Raw genomic sequence first — 26485 nt, forward strand, 5'->3', positions numbered from 1 at the left:
TCTAGTCCCTTCGTACGTCATCACATTCAAACCGACGGACTTTAGTCCGTTCGTGTGTGGGCAAGTCCAGTCGTTCGAAAGTCCATCGTAACTCTGTCGAAAGTCCGTCGGAAAGACCGTCGGACCTTTGATGCTGAAAAGTCCGCTTGTGTGTACGCGGCATAAGAGTGCTTAGTATGAAGGGCCCGCAAACAATTGCAAGCATAGGAGGACAAATAGGCATACTATGTACAATGTGTTTCATATATAAAAGCTAACATATCAAATATCTATCTTGTCATTATGGAAATTGATTTATATACATTTTATTACACCCAGTGTATATACACATTGTGCATAGTATGCCTATTTGACCTCCAATGCCTGCAGCTGCTCGTGGGTCCATCATCTTAAAGTGGTTGTAAAGGTTCAAGGTTTCTTACCTTCATGCATTCCATGGAATATGGAATGATTTCAACATTGGTATTTCTGTTACCAATTGCCTGTAACTAAGATAAATACATGTTACTTTTCATTCTTTTTAATTCTGTGTGGTATTACTCTCTAGCACAACAGTATATTAAGAGGATTAAAATGAATTTTTGTATGATTATGTAACCCCTTCTGGACCACCCAATGCAGATATACTGCACAGGGCACCCCTCCTGCGTCAAATCACATACCCATACGTGATTTTGTGCACTGGGTCTGGGGTGCTGCCAGAGATCTGCTTCCGCTGTGATTGGACACAGCAGGAGCCGATCAGCGGGTCCGGTGTCGCTGATCGATGCTATTACTGGTGAAAAAAATAAATACAATTTTTATATATTAATAATGCACAAGACACTAGGAGATGAAGGGTAATAGGGGGGAATAGGAATAGGACAGGGGACACACTACACAATTTAACTAAATATGGACATTTGGAATGATATTTCACAACTAAGGGGGGGGGGGGGGGGACAATTACACTAACAAATACATCAAGTAGGGTTTTTTCTTTTTTTTTTGGTTTTTCTTCCTCTTTTTTCCCTCTTTCTCTTAATAGAGGTATCTATAGAAGTGAAATACCCATACTCCCCCCTTTTCTATTATTTTGTAATTATTTAATTTCTTTCTCTCTGCTGTTGGTAACTATGCTGGGCTTGGTGCCAAGAGATGATTTTCAGAGAAGATGTGGCAGAACAGAGCATTACAGTTTGATAATGGTGATGTTCATGGTATATTTTCTTTCTTTTTTTTTCTCAATTAAGTATATAGATGGGCTGGCGGAGAATGCTGGGGGGCTCCTCCTTCTCGGCCGTGTTCAACTATTTCCCCCCCAGTAGGATAGCGCTCATATAGCTCAGGGAAGCCGAGTGCATAATTTCTTCTTCTTTCTCTTCTCCTCCCCACCACCCCCTTCCTTTGGAGTTAGTAAGATAAGGCAGGGGTATAAGAAATTAATACTCTTTATATAATGTCCCTCAATACTAAGGGTGTAAATACCCCGGAAAAGAGGCGTATACTTTTTCAAGATCTTAAACGATCTCAGGAAACACACTTTAGGGAGAATCGACTCCCTCTACTTAGAAATAGAGCATTTCCAGTAGTTTACCATGCTTCTAATCCAGTTTCTAAGTCTAGGGGAGTGTCTATTATGATCTCTAGCGAGGTTCCATGGACCTATTCAGAATCTCTTGCGGATGCTGGGGGGCAATACCTATTTTTAAAAGGTTTGATTGGAGGAATGAAGGTAACCTTGGCCTCCTTTTATGCCCCCAATACACAACAAGATCTTTTTTTTAGAAAGATTTTGGATAAGCTTTTGAAATTCTCTGAGGGCCAATTGATTATGGGAGGTGATCTTAATGTACCACTGATACCCAGAGAAGACACCTCTATGTGGTCTTCATCAGTATTGCCTGGACTTAGGAAACAGATGTCTCAGTCAATACATGGAGCGAGATTAGTAGACGTGTGGCGTCTCTTTCACCTAGGGGAAAGGGATTATTCCTTTTTTTCTTTATCGCATAAGGTATGTACACGTATTGACCTTTTTTTTATACCTCATAACCAATTACACTCTGTCATCGAAGCCACTATAGGTTGATCAGATCATGCTCCAATTTTTCTAAAATATAAGATTCTAGATACTAATCAATCGGGTCCAGCCATGTGGAAACTCAATGAGAGCCTCCTACAGGACCCGGTATTTCTAGAGGAGGTCCAGAGAGACGCAACATGTTTTTTTCAAGCAAACGATAAACCTGAATGTACCCCAGGGGTGATTTGGGAGGTGCACAAGGCAGTGATCCATATATCTCGCCTAGAATCACTACACAATCACGCCCCCTACTCCGGATATAGAACGAGATCTGTTGATGGCCCGAAGGCAGGTCACAGATCTGCTGCTCCATAAAGCTAAAAAGGTAATACAGAGAGGGCGTAAACAGATTTATGAGTCCGGTAATAAGTGTGGCAAGCTATTAGCTAGATCCTTGCGGGAGCAACAATTAGGGACTTACCACTGACTATAGGCAAAAATGGAGAAAAATGTACTCTGCCTAGGCAAATAGCTCAGAAATTTGGGGATTTCTATTCCACATTGTATAATTTACACTTAGACGAACCCAAACAGTCAGTAATAGACGATTATTTGACATCTTCCGTAATGACCAGTCTAACGACGATTGCTCAGGAACAGGACAGGAACTGGAATCACCAATTACGAGAGAGGAAATACAGGGAGTAGTGAATTCGGCAAAAGCAGGCAAGGCTCCTGGTCCAGATGGCCTCACCGCTTACTAATATAAACTGCTGTTTCTTATCTTGGGGCCGTATTTGGAGAAGATGCTTAACGGAATAGGAGATTCGATCTCCTTCCATACAGAACTCTTTAATCACTGTATTACCTAAAGAAGGGAAAGACCCCACACAATGCGGGAGTTATAGGCCAATCTCACTTCTAAATACAGACCTGAAACTTTTCTCAAAGATCCTAGCGTTACGATTACAACAACATTTGCCTTTGCTAATTAATCTTGACCAAGTAGGGTTTGTCCCGAAGCGGGAAGCAAGGGACAATACCATTAAGGCTTTGAACTTAATCTATGTTGCTAATGCAACTAAAACCCCGTGTGTGTTCCTTGGAACAGATGCAGAGAAGGCATTTGACCGGGTCAATTGGAAATTCAAATTCACTAAATTGCGACATATAGGTCTGGGAGATAATATGCTCAGATGGATTTTAACTGGTTCCCGACCGGCGCACACCGATGTACGTCGGCAGAATGGCACGGCTGGGCAAATGGACTTACAGGTACGTCCATTTGAATTCCCCGCCGTGCCATCATGTGCGCGCCGCCGCCGGCGTGTGCGAGCGCCGGCCGGGAGCTCCGTGAGTCGGGTCACGGGTCCCGCGGAATCGATCGCCGCGGGGATACCCGTGATTGCCTCACAGAGAGGACGAATGGGGAGATGCTGATGTAAACAGCATCTCCCGTTCTGCCTAGTGACAAGTGTCACCGATCACAGCTCCCTGCCATCGGGAGCTGTGATCAGAGTAATGACACTGCTAGCCCATCCCCTTACAGTTAGTAATCACTCCCTAGGACATACTTAACCCCTCCCCGCCCCCTAGTGGTTAACCCCTTCACTGCCAGTGTCATTTACAAAATAATCAGTGCATTTTTAATCGCACTGATCGCTGTATAAATGACAATGGTCCTAAAAATGTGTCAAAATGTCCGCCATAATGTCGCAGTCACAATAAAAATCGCCGATCGCCACCATTACTAGTAAAAAAAAAAAATTATTAATAAAAATGCCATAAAACTATCCCCTATTTAGTGAACGCTATAACTTTTGCGTAAACCAATCAATAAACGCTTATTGCGATTTTTTTTTACCAAAAATATGTAGAAAAATACGATTGGCCTAAACTGAGGAAAAAAAATGTTTTTTTATATATTTTTGGGGGATATTTATTATAGTAAAATGTAAAAAATAATGCATTTTTTTCAAAATTGTCGCTCTTATTTTGTTTATAGCACAAAAAATAAAAATCGCAGAGGCGATCAAATACCACCAAAAGAAAGCTCTATTTGTGGGAAAAAAAGGACGTCAATTTTGTTTGGGAGCCACGTCGCACGACCGCGCAATTGTCAGTTAAAGCGACGCAGTGCAGAATCGCAAAAAACGCTCTGGTCAGGAAGGGGTAAAATCTTCCGGGGCTGAAGCGGTTAAGTATCTATACCTCCCTAGTCGTACAGGTGAAAGTAAATGGAGTGATGTCTTCTCTCTTTGGGGTTACAAATGGAACTAGACAAAGATGCCCACTATCACCGCTCCTTTTTGCCCTCTCCCTGGAGCCCCTCTTAAGTAAGATTGGTGAAACCTGGATATTCAAGGATTTATGGTAAAAAAAGAACTCAAACTCGGCTTTTGCCGATGATCTGCTTTTCTCATTAACAAATCCAATGATCTCCCTCCTTAATCTTTTCCAAGAGATGGAGATTTACAGTACCCTATCCTACTTTAAGAATAACTTTTCTAAATCAGAGGTGACGGGAATAGCAGTCCCCATCGCTCAGATGAGAATACTAAAATCTAGTTTTAAATTCAAGTGGGCAGATCAGTACTTAGGGACTTTGATTCCAGCAGATCTCTCGCATACATATGAGTTTAACTACCCACCACTACTTCGGGAGGTGCGGACTCTCCTGGAGAGGTAGCATAAGGGATACCATTCTTGGTTTGGAAGAGGTAACATTATTAAGATGAATATCCTACCGAAGTTCTTATATATGTTTCAGGCTATACCTATAGGTATACCTATGCAATACTTCAAACAGATACAGGCACTTTTCAGAGGATTTATTTGGGCACATAAAAATCCCAGGATCAGAAGTTCTCTCCTGATTCTTACTAAGCAACATGGTAGATTGACAATACCCGACCTGTGCAGATACTATCAGGCAGCCCATTTGGGCCACCTGATAGATTGGTGCAGCCATGGGGACATAAAATATTGAATCAATGGGAGATGAGTACAGCGCTGCACCAATAATAATGGAGAATGGTTACATAGTAAGCAGATGACACTCCTCTTAGACAAAGGAAAATAAAAATAGAAAGTGTATAAAGTGTAGCGCTAAATGTGTAAATATTATAAATGAGAAAAGTGAACTAGGCCCAAACCATTCCTTTGGGGCCCACGAGAAAAATAAAAATAATATGGTTCAAGGTTACATATAAATGACTAGGGATGAGCCGAACACCCCCCTGTTCGGTTCGCACCAGAACATGCGAACAGGAAAAAAGTTCGCTCGAACAAGCGAACACCGTTAAAGTCTATGGGACACGAACATGAATAATCAAAAGTGCTAATTTTAAAGGCTTATATGCAAGTTATTGTCATAAAAAGTGTTTGGGGACCTGGGTCCTGCCCCAGGGGACATGGATCAATGCAAAAAAAAGTTTTAAAAACGGACGTTTTTTCAGGAGCAGTGATTTTAATAATGCTTAAAGTCAAACAATAAAAGTGTAATATCCCTTTAAATTTCGTACCTGGGGGGTGTCTATAGTATGCCTGTAAAGGGGCGCATGTTTCCTGTGTTTAGAACAGTCTGACAGCAAAATGACATTTGGAAGGAAAAAACACATTTAAAACTACCCGCGGCTATTGCATTGCCGACAATACACATAGAAGTTCATTGATAAAAACGGCATGGGAATTCCCCCCACGGAAACCCCGAACCAAAATTAAAAAAAAAAAAAATGACGTGGGGGGGTCCCCCTAAATTCCATACCAGGCCCTTCAGGTCTGGTATGGGTATTAAGGGGAACCCCGGCCAAAATTAAAAAAAAAAATGACGTGGGGTTCCCCCTAAATTCCATACCAGACCCTTCAGGTCTGGTATGGATTTTAAGGGGAACCCCGCGCCAAAAAAAAAAAAAAAAACGGCGTGGGGTTCCCCCAAAAATCCATACCAGACCCTTATCCGAGCACGCAACCTGGCAGGCCGCAGGAAAAGAGGGGGGGACGAGAGTGCGGCCCCCCCCCACCTGAACCGTACCAGGCCACATGCCCTCAACATTGGGAGGGTGCTTTGGGGTAGCCCCCCAAAACACCTTGTCCCCATGTTGATGAGGACAAGGGCCTCATCCCCACAACCATGGCCGGTGGTTGTGGGGGTCTGCGGGCGGGGGGCTTATCGGAATCTGGAAGCCCCCTTTAACAAGGGGACCCCCAGATCCCGCCCCCCCCCTGTGTGAAATGGTAAGGGGGTACTTACCCCTACCATTTCACTAAAAAACTGTCAAAATAGTTAAAAATGACAAGAGACAGTTTTTGACAATTCCTTTATTTAAATGCTTCTTCTATCTTCCTTCATCTTCTTCTTCTTCTGGTTCTTCTGGCTCTTCTGGTTCTTCCTCCGGCGTTCTCGTCCAGCATCTTCTCCGCGGCGTCTTCTATCTTCTTCTCCCAATGCAATAGCCGCGGGTAGTTTTAAATGTGTTTTTTCCTTCCAAATGTCATTTTGCTGTCAGACTGTTCTAAACACGGGAAACATGCGCCCCTTTACAGGCATACTATAGACACCCCCCAGGTACGAAATTTAAAGGGATATTACACTTTTATTGTTTGACTTTAAGCATTATTAAAATCACTGCTCCTGAAAAAACGTCCGTTTTTAAAACTTTTTTTTGCATTGATACATGTCCCCTGGGGCAGGACTCAGGTCCCCAAACACTTTTTATGACAATAACTTGCATATAAGCCTTTAAAATTAGCACTTTTGATTTCTCCCATAGACTTTTAAAGGGTGTTCCGCGGCATTCGAATTTGCCGCGAACACCACAAATTGTTCGATGTTCGGCGAACTTGCGAACAGCTAATGTTCGAGTCGAACATGAGTTCGACTCGAACTCGAAGCTCATCCCTATAAATGACTAAACATAATCGAAAATAAGCTAAGTGCCACACACTGTCATATAGATTGATACTATTGGACCGGTGAGAAAACAATGTGAAAAATGATATAAAAGTGAAGAAATAACAAAATGTCCATAAATGTTGAAAATTATGATCTAGATGAAATTCCACACCCGCCACCCAAAAGTCTCTGAGGGTAGGATAGTGAAAACAACGATGAAGAAATTCTGCCAAGTGGATAGATAAAACACCAGGTAAATAAGACGTCTAAATGAGTGTCGGGACCACCACCAAAGCATCGGAGGAGGCTTACCGGAACCAGGTGACTTAAGAAGACATACGTCTTACAAGTCCCAGAAAGCTTGTTTAGCCACCAAGGCTCCACACCCCAGATGAAGGCTCGTTAGCTGAAACATGTTGGGTGGACTCCCTACGATCACCGCGATTGTTATACAGTTTTGAGCTTATTCTGATCTCCTAACATGTGAGTGTTCCTTTTTATTGTTTCAATAAATTCATGTTTTTAAACGATATCATGCCATGTGAGCTTTATTTCTCCCATGGCATGTAATTTTATCCGGTTGGCCTGTTGATAAGTCTGGACGGCTGAAGCTGTGATGGGATCTCTATCTCTCTCCTCCCCCCCCCATTTGAAGTTGAGGACATCTGAGGATCCATCTTGCCAGCCTTGGTGGCTAAACAAGCTTTCTGGGACTTGTAAGACGTATGTCTTCTCAAGTCACCTGGTTCCGGTAAGCCTCCTCCGATGCTTTGGTGATGGTCCCGACACTCATTTAGACGTCTTATTTACCTGGTGTTTTATCTATCCACTTGGCAGAAGTTCTTCATCGTTGTTTTCACTATCCTACCCTCAGAGACTTTTGGGTGGCGGGTGTGGAATTTCATCTAGATCATAATTTTCAACATTTATGGACATTTTGTTATTTCTTCACTTTTATATCATTTTTCAAATTGTTTTCTCACCGGTCCAATAGTATCAATCTATATGACAGTGTGTGGCACTTAGCTTATTTTCGATTGTGTTTAGTCATTTATATGTAACCTTGAACCATATTATTTTTATTTTTCTCGTGGGCCCCAAAGGAATGGTTTGGGCCTAGTTCATTTTTCTCATTTATAATATTTACACATTTAGCGCTACACTTTATACACTTTCTGGACATAAAATATTGGCCTAACTTGAAACAGGCACAGTGTAGCATTAAATAGAGCATCATGGTGCTGTAGAGGCCTTCCATCCAATATTAAGACACACTACCTGATAGGACCCACGTTGAGGCAGTGCTCAGGGCATTTTTCTAAAGGCAAGCTTTCATCATTAGACTCTCCATTGTTCCCCAGAATTTTGGGGAACCCACAATTTGCCCCGGGCCTGAGTGGGAGAAATTCCAATGGATTATTGGAACAGGGGACCTAAAAGGTCTCTCATTTCCTATCATCTGGAAAATGGGCTACGTTTCAAATGTTGACTTCGGGAACCTGGCGATATCAACTGGATTTCTGGCGAGCAGCTCAATTGAGACACTTTTTACATACCTTAGATGCTCCTGATGTTTATGAATGTAATTTACTCCCCTTTGAAAAGTACTGTATCGAGAAAAGACCACTCTCTCATACTATCTCAAAGATATACACTTTATTGGTAGTACCTCCTGAAGCCTTCCAACTGCCATTCTTTCAGAAATGGGGGGTGGACTTGGGCATAATCTTCACAGAGGAACAGCGAGTTAACATAATTTACTCCATATCTGAAACCTCAGTTTGCACAAAAATGCAGGAAACAAATTATAAGATCTTTTCTCAATGGTGTTGTACTCCGACCCTTCTTCATAGATATTTTCCAAGTGCTTCCAATCTATGCTGGTGCTGCCGGAAGGAGCGAGGGACTTTACTACGCGTCTTCTGGTCATGCTCCAAACTCAGGGACTATTGGAGAGAGGTCCGAAGGATCACTCAAAAATTCAGTGAGCCTGAGATTCCTGAAGACCCAACCTATTTCCTTTTGCACGTCACTAAAATACCAGGTAAGACACACAAAAATTCTATCATGGACCACCTTTTGAATGTGGCTAAATCTTGCATCCCCCTTACCTGGAAGCACACCCGATCACCTTCAGTGGGATTATGGTTCAGAAAGGTGAAAGAATTGAATAGACTGGAAGATTTTGTTTGGACAATTGGCAGAAGCAGGAGATATATGATAAAATCTGGGCTCCATGGAACCTTTTTATTAAGGCAGAGGAGGGAAAGAATCTTATTGATGTGAATTTCATTCATTTAAGATAGAGGGCACTGTCCTATTCCAACTAGTTTGGCACCTGGTGAGATTGGAGCCCTGCTCTCTCGCTGGCTGTGGGGGGGTTGGGAGGAGGAGGATGGATTGATTCTGTTTGTATCCCCCTTTTTTTTTTCTTTTTTTGGGGGGGATTTGGGTTTTTTCTTTGAAAAAGAAGGAAAAAGGAAGTGGGGAGGCCTAAAATTTTTACTACTACACAGAGGTATTCCAACGGAGGTCTTACTCTGGGACTATGAATCTGAGAGCAGGCTATGTTTGTACAAGAGCTTATGACCGAGAGGGGAAAGATATTCAGATTAAGATGATGATATGAAATACTGCAATGCTGATAGCTTCAACCTATTGGATGGGAATTTATTACGTATTAATGAGGTTTTAAGTATTTAAGATATGTAAGTTATAATTTTGGAACCTGTATGTGTTCCCCTTTAATAAAGAATGAATAATAAAAAAATAAATAAAAATAAATAAATAAATACAAATTCCCATTGTTTGTAGACGCTATAACTTTTGAGCAAACCAAACAATATACGCTTCTTGGGATTTTTTTTTTACCAAAAATATGCATATTGGCCTAAATTGATGAAGAAATTAGATTTTTTACATTTTTTTTATTGGGAATGTTTTATAGTATAAAGTAAAAAATATTGTTTTTTTCTCAAAACTGTTAGTCTTTTTTTGTTTATAGCGCAAAAAAACAAAAAAAACGCAGAGGTGATCAAATAACACCAAAAGAAAGCTCTATTTCTGGGGAAAAAACGAACATAAATTTTTTTGGGTACGTCGTTGTATGACTGCGCAATTGTCAGTCAGTAACGCAGTGCGATATTGCATAAAATGGCCTGGTCATCAAGGGGTAAACCTTCTAGGGCTGAAGAGGTTAATAAATTATATAGCAGTGTAATCATATTATTTGTAAATGTTTTTTTATCACAAGCTCCCAAGCTAGATTTTATCATAATTTTTGCAGGCAATATAAAGCGTCATGTGTTGTCTTACATAATTTTCTTTCACTGCCTGTATCTTGATGATGTCAGAACTCCTCACCACCAATATAAAGACCTGAATTGGGACACTATCATATCTGCTAAACACAGTTTGATTATTTGCCATTAAAAATTAGTCCTTGATGTTCAATGCCAACAGGTATCCAATTGCTCAGTTGAGAGTAGTGTTCGTATGTCGATCTCATTGTTCACTTCTAATGTTCCTCACATGATATCAGCATTTATGATGGGTTCAAACACCCATATGTGTCAGATATGACAATCATTGAAAAAAAATCCCCAAGAATGAGAAGTGACAAACAGTCTGATCTGCCCATAGAGGAACACATGAAAATGGCTATCAAGGAAAAACCTATAAGATCATTCCAATAACAAATGCAGATACAAAAAAATCCAACAGTAAATAAAAGGTAATCCATTTTCTTTTTCTCATAGAACACAGGGCATAAAATGAATAACGATAAAGACAAAGATGCATCAAAACAATCACCTCCATAAGAATTCAGTGTCTGCACTAAATATTTGGCTTCTTCACTAATCTTGTCTTCTATAGCTTTTTTTCCCATCCCGTAATCTCGGAGTGTTGAAAGAGTGAATCTTCTCATTGCTTTCCAGCTCTCACCATTAGAAAAAAAAAGACCTAAACAAGAAGAATGTATATATTTTTTTTTGTGTCAACATATATAACTGTCGGATACAAATGCTACCCAAAATACAGATCCAGAGCTGACGATAGCAATCACAAATGGGTCCTAGTGTTTACTTTATCTTATCCCGGGACCTTAACTTTCCATTGCATGCAGAAAAAAGGATATCCAAATACAAGAACAGAAATACCACACACATGCCATAATAAATACACCCCCCTTAATTTAAATTTAGTTTATTCCAAAAACCCTCCAGCATTCAAGAGCCATACGGATCACAGAAAGAAGCTATTTCCCCTTTCCCAGTTCTTTGATACTCAGTAAATCAAACCCTACAATAATCTTCTGTGCCATTTTTATAACCCTCTGCAAGGTATTTATGGACCAGTCATGATCCCTGCTGATGGAGACCTGATCTGAAAAGCCTGCCCTCCACAGCTTCCTAAAAAAATACAGTCTCTGATGTGCCTTGCCCAAAAGTTGGGATATATGACTTGTCCACAACAGATCCTCATTAATTATTTTTTCCCAGAAAGCAAAACTCTGTACAATCTCAACCTCTATCCCATCGATCACCACCAGCTCGTAGCTAACATTTCCTATTTTCCTAAAATTGCTAATAATTTTCTGTGTTTGATCTACATTTAGCTTTAAATTGTTTCCTCTGCACCAACCAACTAGGTTTTCTATATCTTGAGGACATGCAGACTCTTCGTTGACCCTTATTTTCCCCACAACCGCGGTGACATCTGCAAATTTTAACACAGAGTCCACTTCGAAATGAGAGTCACAATTATAAGTAAATAAATAAATAAAAAACAGCTTAGTACACATCCTTGTGGCACCCCTGTATTAAGGGACAGTGCCGATGAATAACGATTACCAACTTTTACCCTCTGTTGCCAATCAGTAAAAAAAATGTAAAAAACAGTAATGCACACACGATCGGACATTCCGACAACAAAACCGCAGATTTTTTTCCGAAGGATGTTGGCTCAAACTTGTCTTGCATATACGCGGTCACACAAATGTTGTCAGAAATTCCGAACGTCAAGAACGTGGTGACGTACAACACGTATGATGAGCCGAGAAAAAGGAAGTTCAATAGCCGGTGCGGCTATTGCTCTTCTGCTTGATTCGGTGCATGCGTGAGCTTTTGTGTGACGGACTTGTGTACACACGATCTGACTGTCTGACAACAAGTGAAGTTGTCGGAAAATTTGAGAACCTGCTCTCAAACATTTGTGGCCGGAAATTCCGACAGCAAATATTCGATGGAGCATACACATGGTCGGACTTTCAATAAACACACATGGGCATAAATATTTTTGTTTTCTAAGTGAGTCAATACAGAATGAAAGGCAAGTGCAATATCATCATCTGTGAGTATAATTTCTCTAAAGGCAAACTGGTAGCTATCCAGCTTCAGTGGAATACATTGTTTAATATGATTTAAAATAGATTTATCAAAGCATTTCATTGCAATAGAAGGCAATGTGAAGCCTGCATTAGTTTTATTTTTTTCCCAGACTTTTTCCTTTATTATTTGGTGATTCTGCCAGCAACACCAGGGTAGTTTTATGAAATCAGTGGGCCTACAAAAAACTGTGCTGTCCTTAGTGTGCCACAGTGAAGAGTGGGTGAGGTTTTCATTGTGCCAGGGACATTGATAGGATTGTAAAAGACCTTGGCACCCTTGGGCAAACCAAGTAGAAGAGCAATGCGACACGCATAGCATGCTAATGTGAACAGTGGGTTAAATAAAACAAGCCATTGTCTCCCCCAGTACAATCCCCCCAGGTCAGACTGACCCCCAGCATAATTTGCCCCCCCCTAGGTCTTTCTGTCCCCAGTATAATTCCCCCAGGCCAGTCTGCCTTTCGGTATATTTCTTCCTCCCCTTTCAGGTCAATCTGTCCTGAAGTATAATTCTCTCAAGTCAGTTTGTCCCCCAGTACAATCCCCCCCCCCCCGCCGGGTCAGTCTGTCCCCAGTATAATCCCTCCCCCTCTCCCAGGTCAATGTGTCCACCAGTACAATCCCTCCCAAGCTCTGTCTTTCCCCAGTACAATCCTTTCCCCCAGGTCAATCTGTTCCTCAGTATAATCCCCCTCCATGTCAGTCTGTCCTTTAGTACAATACCCCCCCCCCCAAGGTCATTCTCTGCAGCTGCATATTCCCCCCAAGTCAGTCTTCCCCCCAGAATAATCCCCCCAGGTCAGTCTGCCTGCCTGTATAATCCTCCTGAGGTCAGTCTGTCCCCCTGTACAACCCCTAGGTCAGTCAGACTGTTCTAGGGGGTTTGCACTGGGGACAGACTGAAACCCCCAGTACAATCCCTGCAATAGTTGATTTTTTAGGCTCTTCAATAGTTGCACAAATGTTTTTCAATTCACTGTTTTCACTTAAAATACACTAAAATAATTATTAGTACACATAAACACAACATAACTTTCAAAATGCCTGATAAATTCCTACTAAGGTCTCATTCACATGGGGGGTTATTATAGTGTACACCCCCGTGTGAGGGCCATGTTCACACACACAGGGGTGCACAGGTGTTCCATACATCCCAGTGCAGGCAGTCTCATCCATGTCAAATTGGATGCAGCGGCTGCACGGACACAGTCACTGCTGCCAATCTGACCTCTGTGTTGGTGTGGGTGCACAGCCCAGATTGCAGACACTGTGAGTTCAGAGAGATGCACCTGCATCCACATGAAAATCAAATCCAAGGCAGTGACTGTGCTTCTCAATTGACATGAACAGGACTGCCTGCACAGAGACGCAGGGAACACCTGCACATCTCTGTGTGGAAAAACACAGCCTCGCATGTAACATACCCTGTGTGGACAAGGCCTTACTGTTTTTTTGTTTTTACAGTTATTATTTATTGGGGGGGGGGGTTGAGCGTGGAGAGCAACAGGGCCTCGGGGCCTCAGCTGAACTACAAATGAATACATATTCAAGCACAAACTGAAGCATTATAAACACAGTTTACTGTGAATAAACACAGGAGCAGTGGGAACCGATCACTCATTGTGTTCATTCAGGAAGGGGCTGGTAAGAATGATATGTATACCAGATACCCCCCACTGCTCTCCATTCTAAAGCACTGATTATCTCACCCCCGCAGCAGCAGCTGGTGGGAGGAGGAGGTGGGTAAGCCAGCAAACACCTATGCAAGAAGGGAGCACTGGGGGATCAGTGGGGGAAGGGGAGGGGGGGCAGTCAAATTGGGGGGATCTGTTTTCACTGTTAAATCCTCTGTGCATCTCCCCTGCAGCACCTGTTGCTGGGGGGAGGGGAGAGGAGGAGAAATCAGCAGCTACAGGGGAGCCACAGGCGATCAGTGCTATGGGAGGGGGCACAGAAGAGGGGAAGGGGGCATTTTAGGGGATAGTGAGGATAGGGGAGCAGTGGCAGCATCTCCATGTGTGCATTGTGTGTTAGTGCACAATGGGCCCCACATCCACACATTGCACACATGGATGATATGCCAGAGCAACACTCTTCCTGTCATAGAGTAAAAATGCTCAAATACTGTACTGTAACTTTGGAGAAGCAATGTTGTCATGCTAGGACAAGATTACAGGCCCCACCCCCCATGTCACTTTGCAACATAGGGGAAGGTGTTCTGTAATACACAGAGATAGTTGGAAACATTGTTAACTGATAAAAGTGAGCACAGAAAATGATCAGCCTATTGGATTTCTGAACGGATCAACAGGTTTTCTGCATTTATTGAACTGAGTACAACAGACAACAAGTAAAGCTCAATTACATTCATCATATTTATTGCTATTTACTAAAGATAAAAAAAAAAAAAGAAAAAAGATTACCATTGCCGTCTGTTGTTTTGGAAAATATCGCCATCTTTGGTCTGTTAGAAAATTCTTCACCATGGTTGAGTAGAGCATCTTTAACAGTGTCATAGCCGCACAAGACGATGACTTTTGCCATTCCAAAATGAATAGTTAATACTGTGCCATACTCTTTAGACAGCTGTAAATGCAACATACAGAAGAAGAGATAATTAACGGTCTAATATTAGCGTTAAGGAAATCCTCCACTATTACGTGTAAACACATAATTCATTCTTTGATGCCTGTGTACTCCTGAAGCAGTTGCTTTTTTCTTCAGGTACCTCGCACCCAGAGCCTGCAACTCTACAATAGGCTTGTCCATCAGAGAAGCACTGCGTAAGCCCCAACACTAGGAAGATATTCAGGATTAAGGTGGTCCTTCCTCTCATGGCTAAAGATCTGGTATGCTGTCCAGAGAGGCAAGACACTAATCAGCATCAATAACTGTCTATAGCCCATTTATGGTGACCCAACTTGAGCTGGAAATATATAAGAGGTGATACCAATGTTGCTGGTGATGCCCAAGGGGCTCACAAAGGAGAAAGTAGGGAATTGGTTGAATGTGGAAGAAAACACAAAAACGAAATGTACAGCTGTTCCTAGATAGAGTTTGCAGGTACAAAAGACTTTCTTAGCCCTTGCAAGTTCCTGGCAAAGACAGCTAGGTCATGTGGCACTAGGGCTTACAGATATAAGAAGCAACACATTTAAAAGAGGGCCCAGACTATTTATTTAACCAGAAGTCATATGATCCTTATTATCAGCACTGCAAGGCATGTTCATAAGGTAGAAGAAATGTTGACCAAATGCCCCATATTGATACCTGTCTTTAAAAAAACTTATATCAAAGTTGGCCTTGAAAGCAAGAGAACATCTGTGAGTTTGGCAAGATGGCTGTATTACCTCCATAAATGTTTTGTAAGGTTGTTTCATGTCAATCATGTGCATATTTCCAACGATCGGTAAAGGTTTGGGCCCAGGAGGTAAATTCTTGTGTTTATGTCTCTTCTGGTTGCTGTAAACATTGGCAAAGAAAAGGATGACCACGACAGATAAAAGGATTACACTAAGGTCCATGGAGAACGTGTTGCCAATGATATCTAAGGAAAGGAAAACAAAAGCACCAGAGTAAATGGAGATAATTGGATCTGCTATATTTTAACGTCTGTCTGTAATTGTAAGGTATATGAGCCCATTTTGTTTGTCTTGGTGATCACTGTCACCAAAACAGAAAAAAAATGTAAATTCTAAATTTTAGAGATGGTGATTAAATTAGAGCTGATGATTAATCCTCCAATGAAGGCACCTATTCCAGTCACATCTATCTAACAGAGGAATCCCTCTAACATTGTAGAGATCTCTTTACTCTTCCTGTTGCATCTCTGCAGTTGAAAGTGAAGGGAAATCCCCCCAAGAGGACACCAAAATAGAAACTGAGGGGGGGATCAATTAACAAAAGCATATTGTATGCAGTATTTGGGTCATGTGACACATTTTTCCCATAAATCGCATGTGATAGTGAAAATGTCAATTCGCTATCCCTTTATGAGTTATTTACCTCAAAAAGCAAATACACTCAGTAAATACTGCATGATACAGCATTAATCTAAATTCTCTAAAGAAAATAAATAATTAAATGCATGTGCTAAATAAGCTGTGGTCCAGGCATGTGAAATTTAAGGAATGTATACCTTTTATCTGGCTGTCAAGGAGCTGGCACCATTAACAACCAGTGAATAGCTGGTTTTTAGGGAGCCTGCAGGGCGCCTCATCCTTAACAACCATAACTGCATGATGTCCTTAACAGTGTGGGGTCCCTTTAATACATACCAGGCCCTTCGGGTCTGGTATAGATAATGAGGGGGACCCCATGTCCCCCCCCCCAAAATCCACATGTCCTCAACATGGGGGGGGGGGATGCGGCGAGTAGTAGATTGTCCCATTCTCTGTCACTTTCACTTTTGATGGGCAACTTGGCCTGCATGTAAGAGCTTGTTCACACTATGTGTAACGACCCACATTTTCCCACACTGGATAAACACAAGTCACTGCTAAGGCACATAAAAACAAAGTTTTCTATGTGCTCTATTCACATTATAACGCTGGCTTGTGAAGCATTAAAGTGCAGGAAAATACAGCATGTGTGAATTTTCCACACCGCACTGGATGTCACTCCAAATAAAGTTGAAAAAGAAAAAAAAAAAAAAAACAATTAGTGAGATGCTCTGTAATAAGAATCATACAGATCCCTGCCAGAGCTGGCACAACACTAGCCTGCAGTTAGGTAATCCATTCAGCTCCTAAAAATTTTCATTCCTGCTAATTTTTTTACCACAACACACACTGAAAAGAAGGTTGGAGTAAAATAAACCCCATTGTTAGTGTCAGTTGTAGCCTTAGTAACCTCAATCATTAGTGTCAGTGGATGCAATAATAACTCCCAAAATTTGCAAAAGTGGCCACAGTAATAATCCCTAACATAGGTGTAAGTGGCCACAATAATAACCCCAAGCACTGATGTTAGTAGATGCAATAATACCAGCCACATTCATGGTCAGTAGTGTTTTTTAACCCCTTTTGTTGGTTTTCATTGGCAGTGCTTTTACCTAACCCCCCATCGCACCTCACATTGGTGGCTAGTCGCATTGTTATCAACCCTCCCCCTACCCCATTGCTGGTCAGAGCTGGGTAAATCTTAGAAGCATCTGAATAGGAATACAAATTCTACATAGACACACACTTTGGTGGTCAGCAGCAGGGTTATTTTGCTGCAGTACGGAGGTACCGCATGCTGTCAGTTAAAGTGGGGGTCCACCTATCTATCGTTTTTTTTTTTTTTGAGTTCATTCACAAACTTTTCTTCTCAGCATTACATACTCACATATTGTGTGTAATATGTCCGCCTGTCTCAGATTTCGTCGGAAAGAATAACTTATATTATTCACTGCAGGCGGTTTCCATCTTCATTGTGGGCATTTGAAGCCCACAAGCAGGATGTGGTGAATGCTGTGCTCCCAGCATTCACCGCTCGTTCCCGCACATGCTCAGTGGCATCCTGGGAAGCCTGAGACTAGCTCCCAGGAGTCTGGGAGAGGCTAGAAACATGCCTACTCCCACGGGAGGAAAACCAGGAAGTGCAAAGAAGAATAGAAAAATAAAAGGTAATTACGGTGATTTAAATTTTTTTAAACGGCATGTCAGCATCTAGGCAAGGAAGAGAATACATACAGATATTGTTCAAAATTTGGGTGGAACTCCGCTTTAAATTTTTACTATTTCTTAAGAATTTGCATGGGGGCACGGCTCAGGGTTGGAGCTAGCCTATCTGATGTGGGGGTGCAGTAAAAAATGTCATGGGGCAGAGGATGGGAGGTCATCAGGGCAACATACATTGGGTAAGCAGGGCAAAGGATAGCGTCAGCAGTTTGTAGGGTAGATCCAGGGGTCAGCCTGGTGGAGGACAGGGGTCAGTGGTAAGTGATGCAGAGGACAGATTTTGCCTAACAGTGGGAGGGGAGACAGACTATGTGCCTAGTTGCTGTATACCCTGCACACATTTATCACAGTCCTCATAGCCACAAAATACTTCTACTTACTATGTCACAACTGACAGTCTCACAGATACACATAAGCCTCAGAACGAAGGATCATTTTTAATTATTTAAACGTTTCCAACACGTTTTCTGCACACCAAAAGTGATTACTTTTTCTCTCTGAGCCTATCTTTAAGAAGAACTGGGACAATGAACACTTTGGTCAGGATTATGTAATGTACAATACAATGTTTAAAGTGCAGGGGTCAGGAGTAAGTAACATACAAAACAGCATATTGAGTGCAGCATCAGGATGGGCCCAACTGTTCACATCAGATTCCCCCTTATATCAAGAATCCCCATCAGAGTCCCCAGAGTCCCCCTCTACATCAGAGTCTCCCCCTTACATCAGGGTCCCAATAGTACCCCCACCCAACATCACTGTCTCCAGAGTCACTCCTTCTAACATCAGGGTTTCCTACAGTTCCTCCTTACATTAGGATCCTTGAGGTTCCTCCCGCTTACAGTATCTCACAAAAGTGAGTACACCACTCCCATTTTTGTAAATATTTTATTCTATCTTTTCATGTGACAACACTGAAGAAATGACACTTAGCTACAATGTAAAGTAGTGAGTGTACAGCTTGTATAACAGTGTAAATTTGCTACCCCCTCAAAATAACTCAACACACAGCCATTAATGTCTAAACCGCTGGCAACAAAAGTGAGTACACCCCTAAGTGAAAATGTCCAAATTAGGCCCAATTAGCCATTTTCCCTCCCCGGTGTCATGTGACTCGTTAGTGTTACAAGGTCTCAGGTGTGAATGGGGAGCAGGTGTGTTAAATTTGGTGTTATCACTCTCACTCTCTCATACTGGTCACTGGACGTTCAACATGGCACCTCATGGCAAAGAACTCTCTGAGAATCTGAAAAAAAGAATTGTTGCTCTACATAAAAATGGCCTAGGCTATAAGAAGATTGCCAAGACCCTGAAACTGAGCTGCAGCACAGTGACCAAGACCTTACAGCGGTTTACCAGGACAGGTTCCACTCTGAACAGGCCTCGCCATGATCGACCAAAGAAGTTGAGTGCACATGCTCAGCGTCATATACAGAGGTTGTCTTTGGGAAATTAGTGCTCAGACCATACGTTGCACACTGCATCAAATTGGTCTGCATGGCTGTTTTCCCAGAAGGAAGCCACTTCTAAAGATGATGCACAAGAAAGCCCACAAACAGTTTGCTGAAGACAAGCAGACTAAGGACATGGATTACTGGAATCATGTCCCATGGTCTGATGAGACCAAGATAAACTTATTTGGTCAAGCGTGTGCCATGGCAACCATGTGAGGAGTACAAAGACTAGTGTGTCTTGCCTACAGTCAAGCATGGTGGTGGGAGTGTCATGGTCTGGGGCTGCATGAGTGCTGCCAGCACTGGGGAGCTACAGTTCATTGAGGGAACCATGAATGCCAACATGTACTGTGACATACTGAAGCAGACCATGATACCCTCCTTTCAGACACTGGTCCACAGGGCAGTATTCCAACTTGATAACAACCCCAAACACACTTCCAAGACGACCAATGCCTTGCTAAAGAAGCTGAGGGTAAAGGTGATGGACTGGCCAAGCACGTCTTCAGACCTAAACTCTATTGAGCATCTGTGGGGCATCCTCAAACAGAAGGTGGAGGAGCGCAAGGTCTCTAACATCCACCAGATCCGTGATGCCGTTATTGAGTAGTGGAAGAAGATTCCAGTGGCAACCTGTGAAGCTCTGGTGAACTCCATGCCCAAGAGGGTTAAGGCAGTGCTGGAAAATAATGGTGGCCAAACAAAATATTGACACTTTGGGCCCAATTTGGACATTTTCACTTAGGGGTGTACTCACTTATGTTGCCAGCGGTTTAGACATTAATGGCTGTGTGTTGAGTTATTTTCAGGGGACAGCAAATTTACACTGTTATACAAGCTGTACACTCACTACTTTACATTGTAGCAAAGTGTCATTTCTTCAGTGTTGTCACATGAAAAGATAAAATAAAATATTTACAAAAATGTGAGGGGTCCCTGGGGTTCCTCCTCCTTACCTTAGGGTCCCCAGAGCACCCTTGCATCATCTCCATAGTCCCCCTCCTTACATCAGGGTGCTCAGATTCACCCCACCTTACATTAGGGACACCGGAGTCACCCCCCTTACATCAGGGTCCCCAGAGCCACCTTACATCAAGGTCCCCAGGTTTCCTCTCCCTTACCTAAGAGGTAAGAGCCCCCCTTACATTAGGGTCCCTGGGGTTCTTTCCCCTTACCTCAGAGTCCCAAGAGACCCCCCTCCATCAGGTTCCCAGGTTTCTTCCTCTTACCTCAGGTTTCCCAGAGCCCCCCTTACATAAGGGTCTCCATAGTCCCCCTCCTTATATCAGAGTGCCCAGAGTCGCCCCCACCTTACATTAGGATCCCCAAAGTCCTCCCTACATCAGGGTCCCCAGGGTTCCTCCACCTTACCTTGGGGTCTCCAATGTTCCTCCCCCTTACCTCAGGATCCCAAGAGCCCACTTACATTAGGGTCCCCCAAGTTCCTCCCACCTACCTCAGGATCCCAAGAGGTTTCTTCCCCTTACCACAGGGCCCCCAAAGCCCCCCTTACATCAGGGTCTCCATAGTCCCCCTGCTTACATCAGACTTCTCAGAGTCACCCTACCTTATATTAGGGCACCCAGGGTAACCCTCCTTACATCAGGGTCCCCAGAGTCCCCCCTAAAAGCAGAGTCACTAGAGTCACCCTCTTCTTATGGCAGGGTCCTCATAGCCACCATCTCTTACATCAGGGTCCCCAGAGCACCCCCTCCTTACATCAGGTTCCCAAGAGCACTCTCTTTCTTACTTTGAGGTCCCAAGAGCCCCACCCCCCTTACATCAGGGTCCCCAGAGTCTCATCAACCCCCCAACATCAGGGTCCCTAGAGTCCTCCACTCACATTAGGGTCCCTGGGGTTCCTACTTACCTCAGGGTTTAAAGAGCCCCCTTACATTCACACAGGTAGCCAGGTGGTGGTAAAAAGAGGTGCCTGAGTTGCAGTTTCACCACCCCCTGGTCTCCCACCTAGAATCTAAAATACAGATGGAGGAGGCTATTCACATTTAACGTAGCATGTTGAGTTGACAGGCAGCATCGCCTGTCAGACTCAGCTATTCAAGTCATTAGGGCCATGCTGCAACTGTGAGCAAAAATTCTTGAGTTGCAGTTGCATGTGTGAGTTAGCACTCCTTATGGCCAAAGGCCAAAGAACTACACTGGGCCCCACATTGGAAGGATTATTTTTTTTTACATTTGCCAGTGACACCTGTCTTGACACTAACAAGCTATTCTTAGAGCAATTGTGTGAAACACTGATTTGCCTCTACCAGTTTTTTACACACGTTACACTTTATGGAGGTAATGGAGGTAAGCTGCTGTGTACTTCGCTCAGCTGTCAGCAGTGAAGCCCATCTGCAGCTTGTGACTCATCATTTGTTAAGAACGCTACAGCCAGCTTCCCGGCCCCACTCCTTAAAAAAACAGCTTTTAAAGCTTGGCGCAGAATACACTGTGCAGGGTGTCTGTGTCTGTTTCTTTCCGAGACACTCTATTGTCCCGAAATGAAGCTCAGAACCCGGGACAGACCTGAAAGTGCGGGACTGTCCCGGGCAATCCAGGACACGTGGTCACCCTAACCACCACCACCTCTTCCCCTGTATTGGCTGCTTCTCCTTCTTTATTTATTTATTACTCTCCATTACCCATAAGGTTAACATGAATGTTTATGCTTCCTTCCTCATTCCCATACACTATAGGATTTCACTCACTTTACATTTCCAGTAATAGACAATACACTTAACCAGCAACTCAGTTTACTGAATAAATGGCATAGATATAAAATTCCTCTTTACACAGTGAGGTTCCAGAATCACATGGCAGTGCCACAGGTTATTTGGTGAACATCGTTCCTCATTAACCACTTCAAAACTGGACAAATTCACCCCCTTCCCGCCCACACTTTGAAAGACAATTGCTCATATATATAATCAGTCATATATATAATCAAAAGGTGCAGCGCAACCAAATCTAAATGATGTCAAGTCCAACGAACAAAGTCCCAAATTTAAGAGTTCATCTACTGTAAGGATTCCTAATAGGCAGTGAAAAGGTAATGAAGTGTCAGCCACCTCAGGTGAAATCTCCACCACCAATAGTCACTCAGGCCACTCACCTCAAATTGTTGACCCCTGTAAATACAGGATGGTCAAATGCGCTTTACCCAACAAGGGTTGGCCCACTGATGAAGCTCTTTTGGCTGTACTTTTGTGGATCACAGGAATGCAGTTCATTCTGCACTCCTGTGACCCGTTTTCAGCAGACAGCGGGCTGAAGTCTGCTGACTTTACAGAGCCAGTCCAGGCTTGGGCAAGATCGTGACAATGGAGTCAGAATCTGCATGCCTGGACTGGCACCTGGCTGAGAACCTGAGATGGCATATCCCCCACCACAGCTCAGCACTCCAGTGAGTGCGGGCAAGGGGGATTGTGGCAGAGCAGAGAGCTGCTGACTGACAGTCACCAGCTCTCTGCTCGGGGAGATCTGAGAACTGAGCGATCGGGGGTGTTTGATCGCTCGGTTCTCAGTCTTAGAGGTGCCAGGATACAGATGCAGCATCCAACTAGGTAAGTATGACTATTAAATGCTTCCATATTGCTCTTTCTCCCTTTTGACATCAGGTGGGACTATAATCCTACTTTTGGGCAGAGATCACTCTGTTCTACAATACCAGCTTCATATCAGTTTCTGGTTCTGTAAGGGAGAGAGTATCTCAGCACCTGGCACCCTGCTGCCATTCTGCAAGGTGCCCAGCAAGTGGTGGACCCGGTCCAGGACGTTGTGGGTTGGGCACCAGGGACTCAGTGAGCCACTGACCATAGACAAGTACGTAGACAGTAGATTCTGAAAAGTGTAATTTTCTGTACAGGATTCTTGTTGTAGGTCAATGATTTACTAGGCCAGGGTGAAGATAACGGTCTCTTAAAAAAAATAAATGAATAGAAACGACAATAACAGTTACTATATTACTGTCCTCACACTAAACTATTTTTTCAAGTAACGCTTCCTTTTACTTACAGTTTTGTGCTGTATGCTTATCCTGTTTTCCTGTCTTCTGTGTCTCTGCAGAGGACTTTTCCCTTATACACAGTCAGTATTTATGCTCAGTATTTTAGCTTGTGACAGCCTTTCCTAACATTCTCCTTCAGCAGACCTGGCAGAATTCCAGTTATTATAATGTGATACTGGCTGGGAATTGTATCATTCTGCAGATGATACGCTATCATGCATGTGCTTAGTTCAAAAGTTAGTGATTGTGTGATGGTAAAAATAGGGACTAAGTGGTTAGTATTAGGGTTTCTTCACACCAGTTCAGTTGAATTGCATTGAGCTGTACAGATCTACGCAGGGTCAATTCCAAGGCACACAAAACAATTGTTTTCTATGTGCTCTGTTCACACCATAATGCTGCCTTTAGGTGGGCACGGTGATTTGCAGAATTTTTTTTGCATTTTTCTGCATTGCACCAGACCTCATCTGAGGACATCGCTCACGGCACAATAATGTGAAAAAAAAAGGTAAACAGTGCTGTGACAGACCCAACCCGGACAGGAGCTTTTGGTGGGAACTGCAGAGGAGCCTTTTGCCTAATGACTATGGGCCCTGGCTAGGGATGAGCTTCGAGTTCGAGTCGAACTCATGTTCGACTCGAACATTGGCTGTTCGCAAGTTCACCGAACAGCGAACAATTTGGGGTGTTCGCGGCAAATTCGAATGCCGCGGAACACCCTTTAAAAGTCTATGGGAGAAATCAAAAGTGCTAATTTTAAAGGCTAATATGCAAGTTATTGTCATAAAAAGTGTTTGGGGACCTGGGTCCTGCCCCAGGGGACATGGATCAATGCAAAAAAAAGTTTTAAAAACGGCCGTTTTTTCAGGAGCAGTGATTTTAATAATACTTAAAGTCAATCAATAAAAGTGTAATATCCCTTTAAATTTCGTACCTGGGGGGTGTCTATAGTGTGCCTGTAAAGGGGCGCATGTTTCCTGTGTTTAGAACAGTCTGACAGCAAAATGACATTTTGAAGGAAAAAACTCATTTAAAACTACCCGCGGCTATTGCATTGCCGACAATACACATAGAAGTTCATTGATAAAAACGGCATGGGAATTCCCCAAAGGGGAACCCCGAACCAAAATTAAAAAAAAAAAATGACGTGGGGGTCCCCCTAAATTCCATACCAGGCCCTTCAGGTCTGGTATGGATATTAAGGGGAACCCCGGCCAAAATTTAAAAAAAAAAAATGACGTGGGGTTCCCCCTAAATTCCATACCAGACCCTTCAGGTCTGGTATGGATTTTAAGGGGAACCCCGCGCCAAAAAAAAAAAACGGCGTGGGGTCCCCCCAAAAATCCATACCAGACCCTTATCCGAGCACGCAACCTGGCAGGCCGCAGGAAAAGAGGGGGGGACAAGAGTGCGGCCCCCCCTCCCTCCTGAACCGTACCAGGCCACATGCCCTCAACATTGGGAGGGTGCTTTGGGGTAGCCCCCCAAAACACCTTGTCCCCATGTTGATGAGGACAAGGGCCTCATCCCCACAACCCTGGCCGGTGGTTGTGGGGGTCTGCGGGCGGGGGGCTTATCGGAATCTGGAAGCCCCCTTTAACAAGGTGACCCCCAGATCCCGGCCCCCCCCCTGTGTGAAATGGTAAGGGGGTACATAAGTACCCCTACCATTTCACGAAAAAAGTGTCAAAAATGTTAAAAATGACAAGAGACAGTTTTTGACAATTCCTTTATTTAAATGCTTCTTCTTTCTTCTATCTTGCTTCATCTTCTGGTTCTTCTGGCTCTTCTGGTTCTTCTGGTTCTTCCTCCGGCGTTCTCGTCCAGCATCTCCTCCGCGGCGTCTTCTGTCTTCTTCTCCTCGGGCCGCTCCGCACCCATGGCATGGGGGGGAGGCTCCCGCTCTTCTCTTCTTCTCTTCTTCTTTTCTTCTTTTCTTCTTTTCTTCTCTTCTTCTTCATTTTCTTCTCCGGGCCGCTCCGCAATCCATGCTGGCATGGAGGGAGGCTCCCGCTGTGTGACGGCGCTCCTCGTCTGACAGTTCTTAAATAACGGGGGGGGCGGGGCCACCCGGTGACCCCGCCCCCCTCTGACGCACGGTGACTTGACGGGACTTCCCTGTGGCATTCCCCGTGGTCCCAGGTCCCCAAACACTTTTTATGACAATAACTTGCATATAAGCCTTGAAAATTAGCACTTTTGATTATTCATGTTCGTGTCCCATAGACTTTAACGGTGTTCGCATGTTCGAACGAACTTTTTTCCTGTTCGCATGTTCTGGTGCGAACCGAACAGGGGGGTGTTCGGCTCATCCCTAGCCCTGGCTTTTGAAGGGGCTATATTCTGGGTTTCTGTGTGCCTGTGGGATCCTTGTGGTTTGCATTAAAATTTGGGTCAATGTCTCCCCAAAACACACAGGCCCTGGGAACCTAGGGCCTGGATACAGATTTGGGGCCTCTGTGCCCAAACAAGCAATGACTGCTTCAACCCATACTAGATTCAGAGACTCAGAATAGATGTTAATATAATCAGCTCAAAGCAACCTGATGTTTATCTGTTTTTTTTTTTTTGAGTCTTAAACTAAATTCTGAGCCAACATTTACCCATGCAAAAATCCTTCCTATTTCTATTCTTTTTTTTTTTTTCTAATGCACTGCATCCTTCTGCCATTCTTGCCTTCCCTCCACCCCCTACCTCTCTTCTGGCTCAGTTCCGGGCTCAAAGTAGTGTAAAGTTTGGGGTTAATTAGCTCAAGTGTAGAGACCGCTAATGAGAACAGTCCACACCAAATAGTTCCATTTCAGGGCTTGTCGGCCCATTTTATTAACCACTTGCTTACTGGGCACCTAAACCCCCCTCCTGCCCAGACCAATTTTCAGCTTTTACAGCTGTCACTCTTTGAATGACAATTGCGCGGTCATAGAACACTGTACCCAAATGAAATTTGTATAATTTTTTTCCCACAAATAGAGCTTTCTTTTGGTGGTATTTGATCACCTCTGGGTTTTTGTTTTTTTTTTTTAAATTAAAAAAGACTGAATGCAAAAAAGAAAAAATACAAAACCGTTTTA

The 26485-nt window shown here is 43.2% G+C and overlaps 1 protein-coding gene and 1 long non-coding RNA gene across 2 annotated transcripts in view; one reads left to right on the forward strand and one right to left on the reverse strand.

Annotated features, from left to right (window-relative positions):
- Window positions 1-23553, reverse strand: part of LOC141139180 (cytochrome P450 2B11-like) — a 49353-nt gene extending 25800 nt beyond the window's left edge. The window contains exons 1-4 of the mRNA XM_073625086.1: window positions 23423-23553; window positions 15639-15835; window positions 14712-14874; window positions 10713-10862 (exon numbers count right to left, since the gene is read on the reverse strand). Coding sequence (XP_073481187.1) covers window positions 10713-10862; window positions 14712-14874; window positions 15639-15812 — 487 coding nt within the window. The 5' untranslated portion in view covers window positions 15813-15835; window positions 23423-23553. The remainder of the gene's footprint in view (window positions 1-10712; window positions 10863-14711; window positions 14875-15638; window positions 15836-23422) is intronic.
- LOC141139198 (uncharacterized) overlaps window positions 1-26485 on the forward strand; it is a 1175459-nt gene that overhangs the window by 267018 nt on the left and 881956 nt on the right. The gene's annotated exons all lie outside the window — the stretch shown is intronic.

The sequence above is a fragment of the Aquarana catesbeiana genome, linkage group LG04, assembly GCF_042186555.1.
Source record: "Aquarana catesbeiana isolate 2022-GZ linkage group LG04, ASM4218655v1, whole genome shotgun sequence".
NCBI classification, from domain to species: domain Eukaryota; kingdom Metazoa; phylum Chordata; class Amphibia; order Anura; family Ranidae; genus Aquarana; species Aquarana catesbeiana.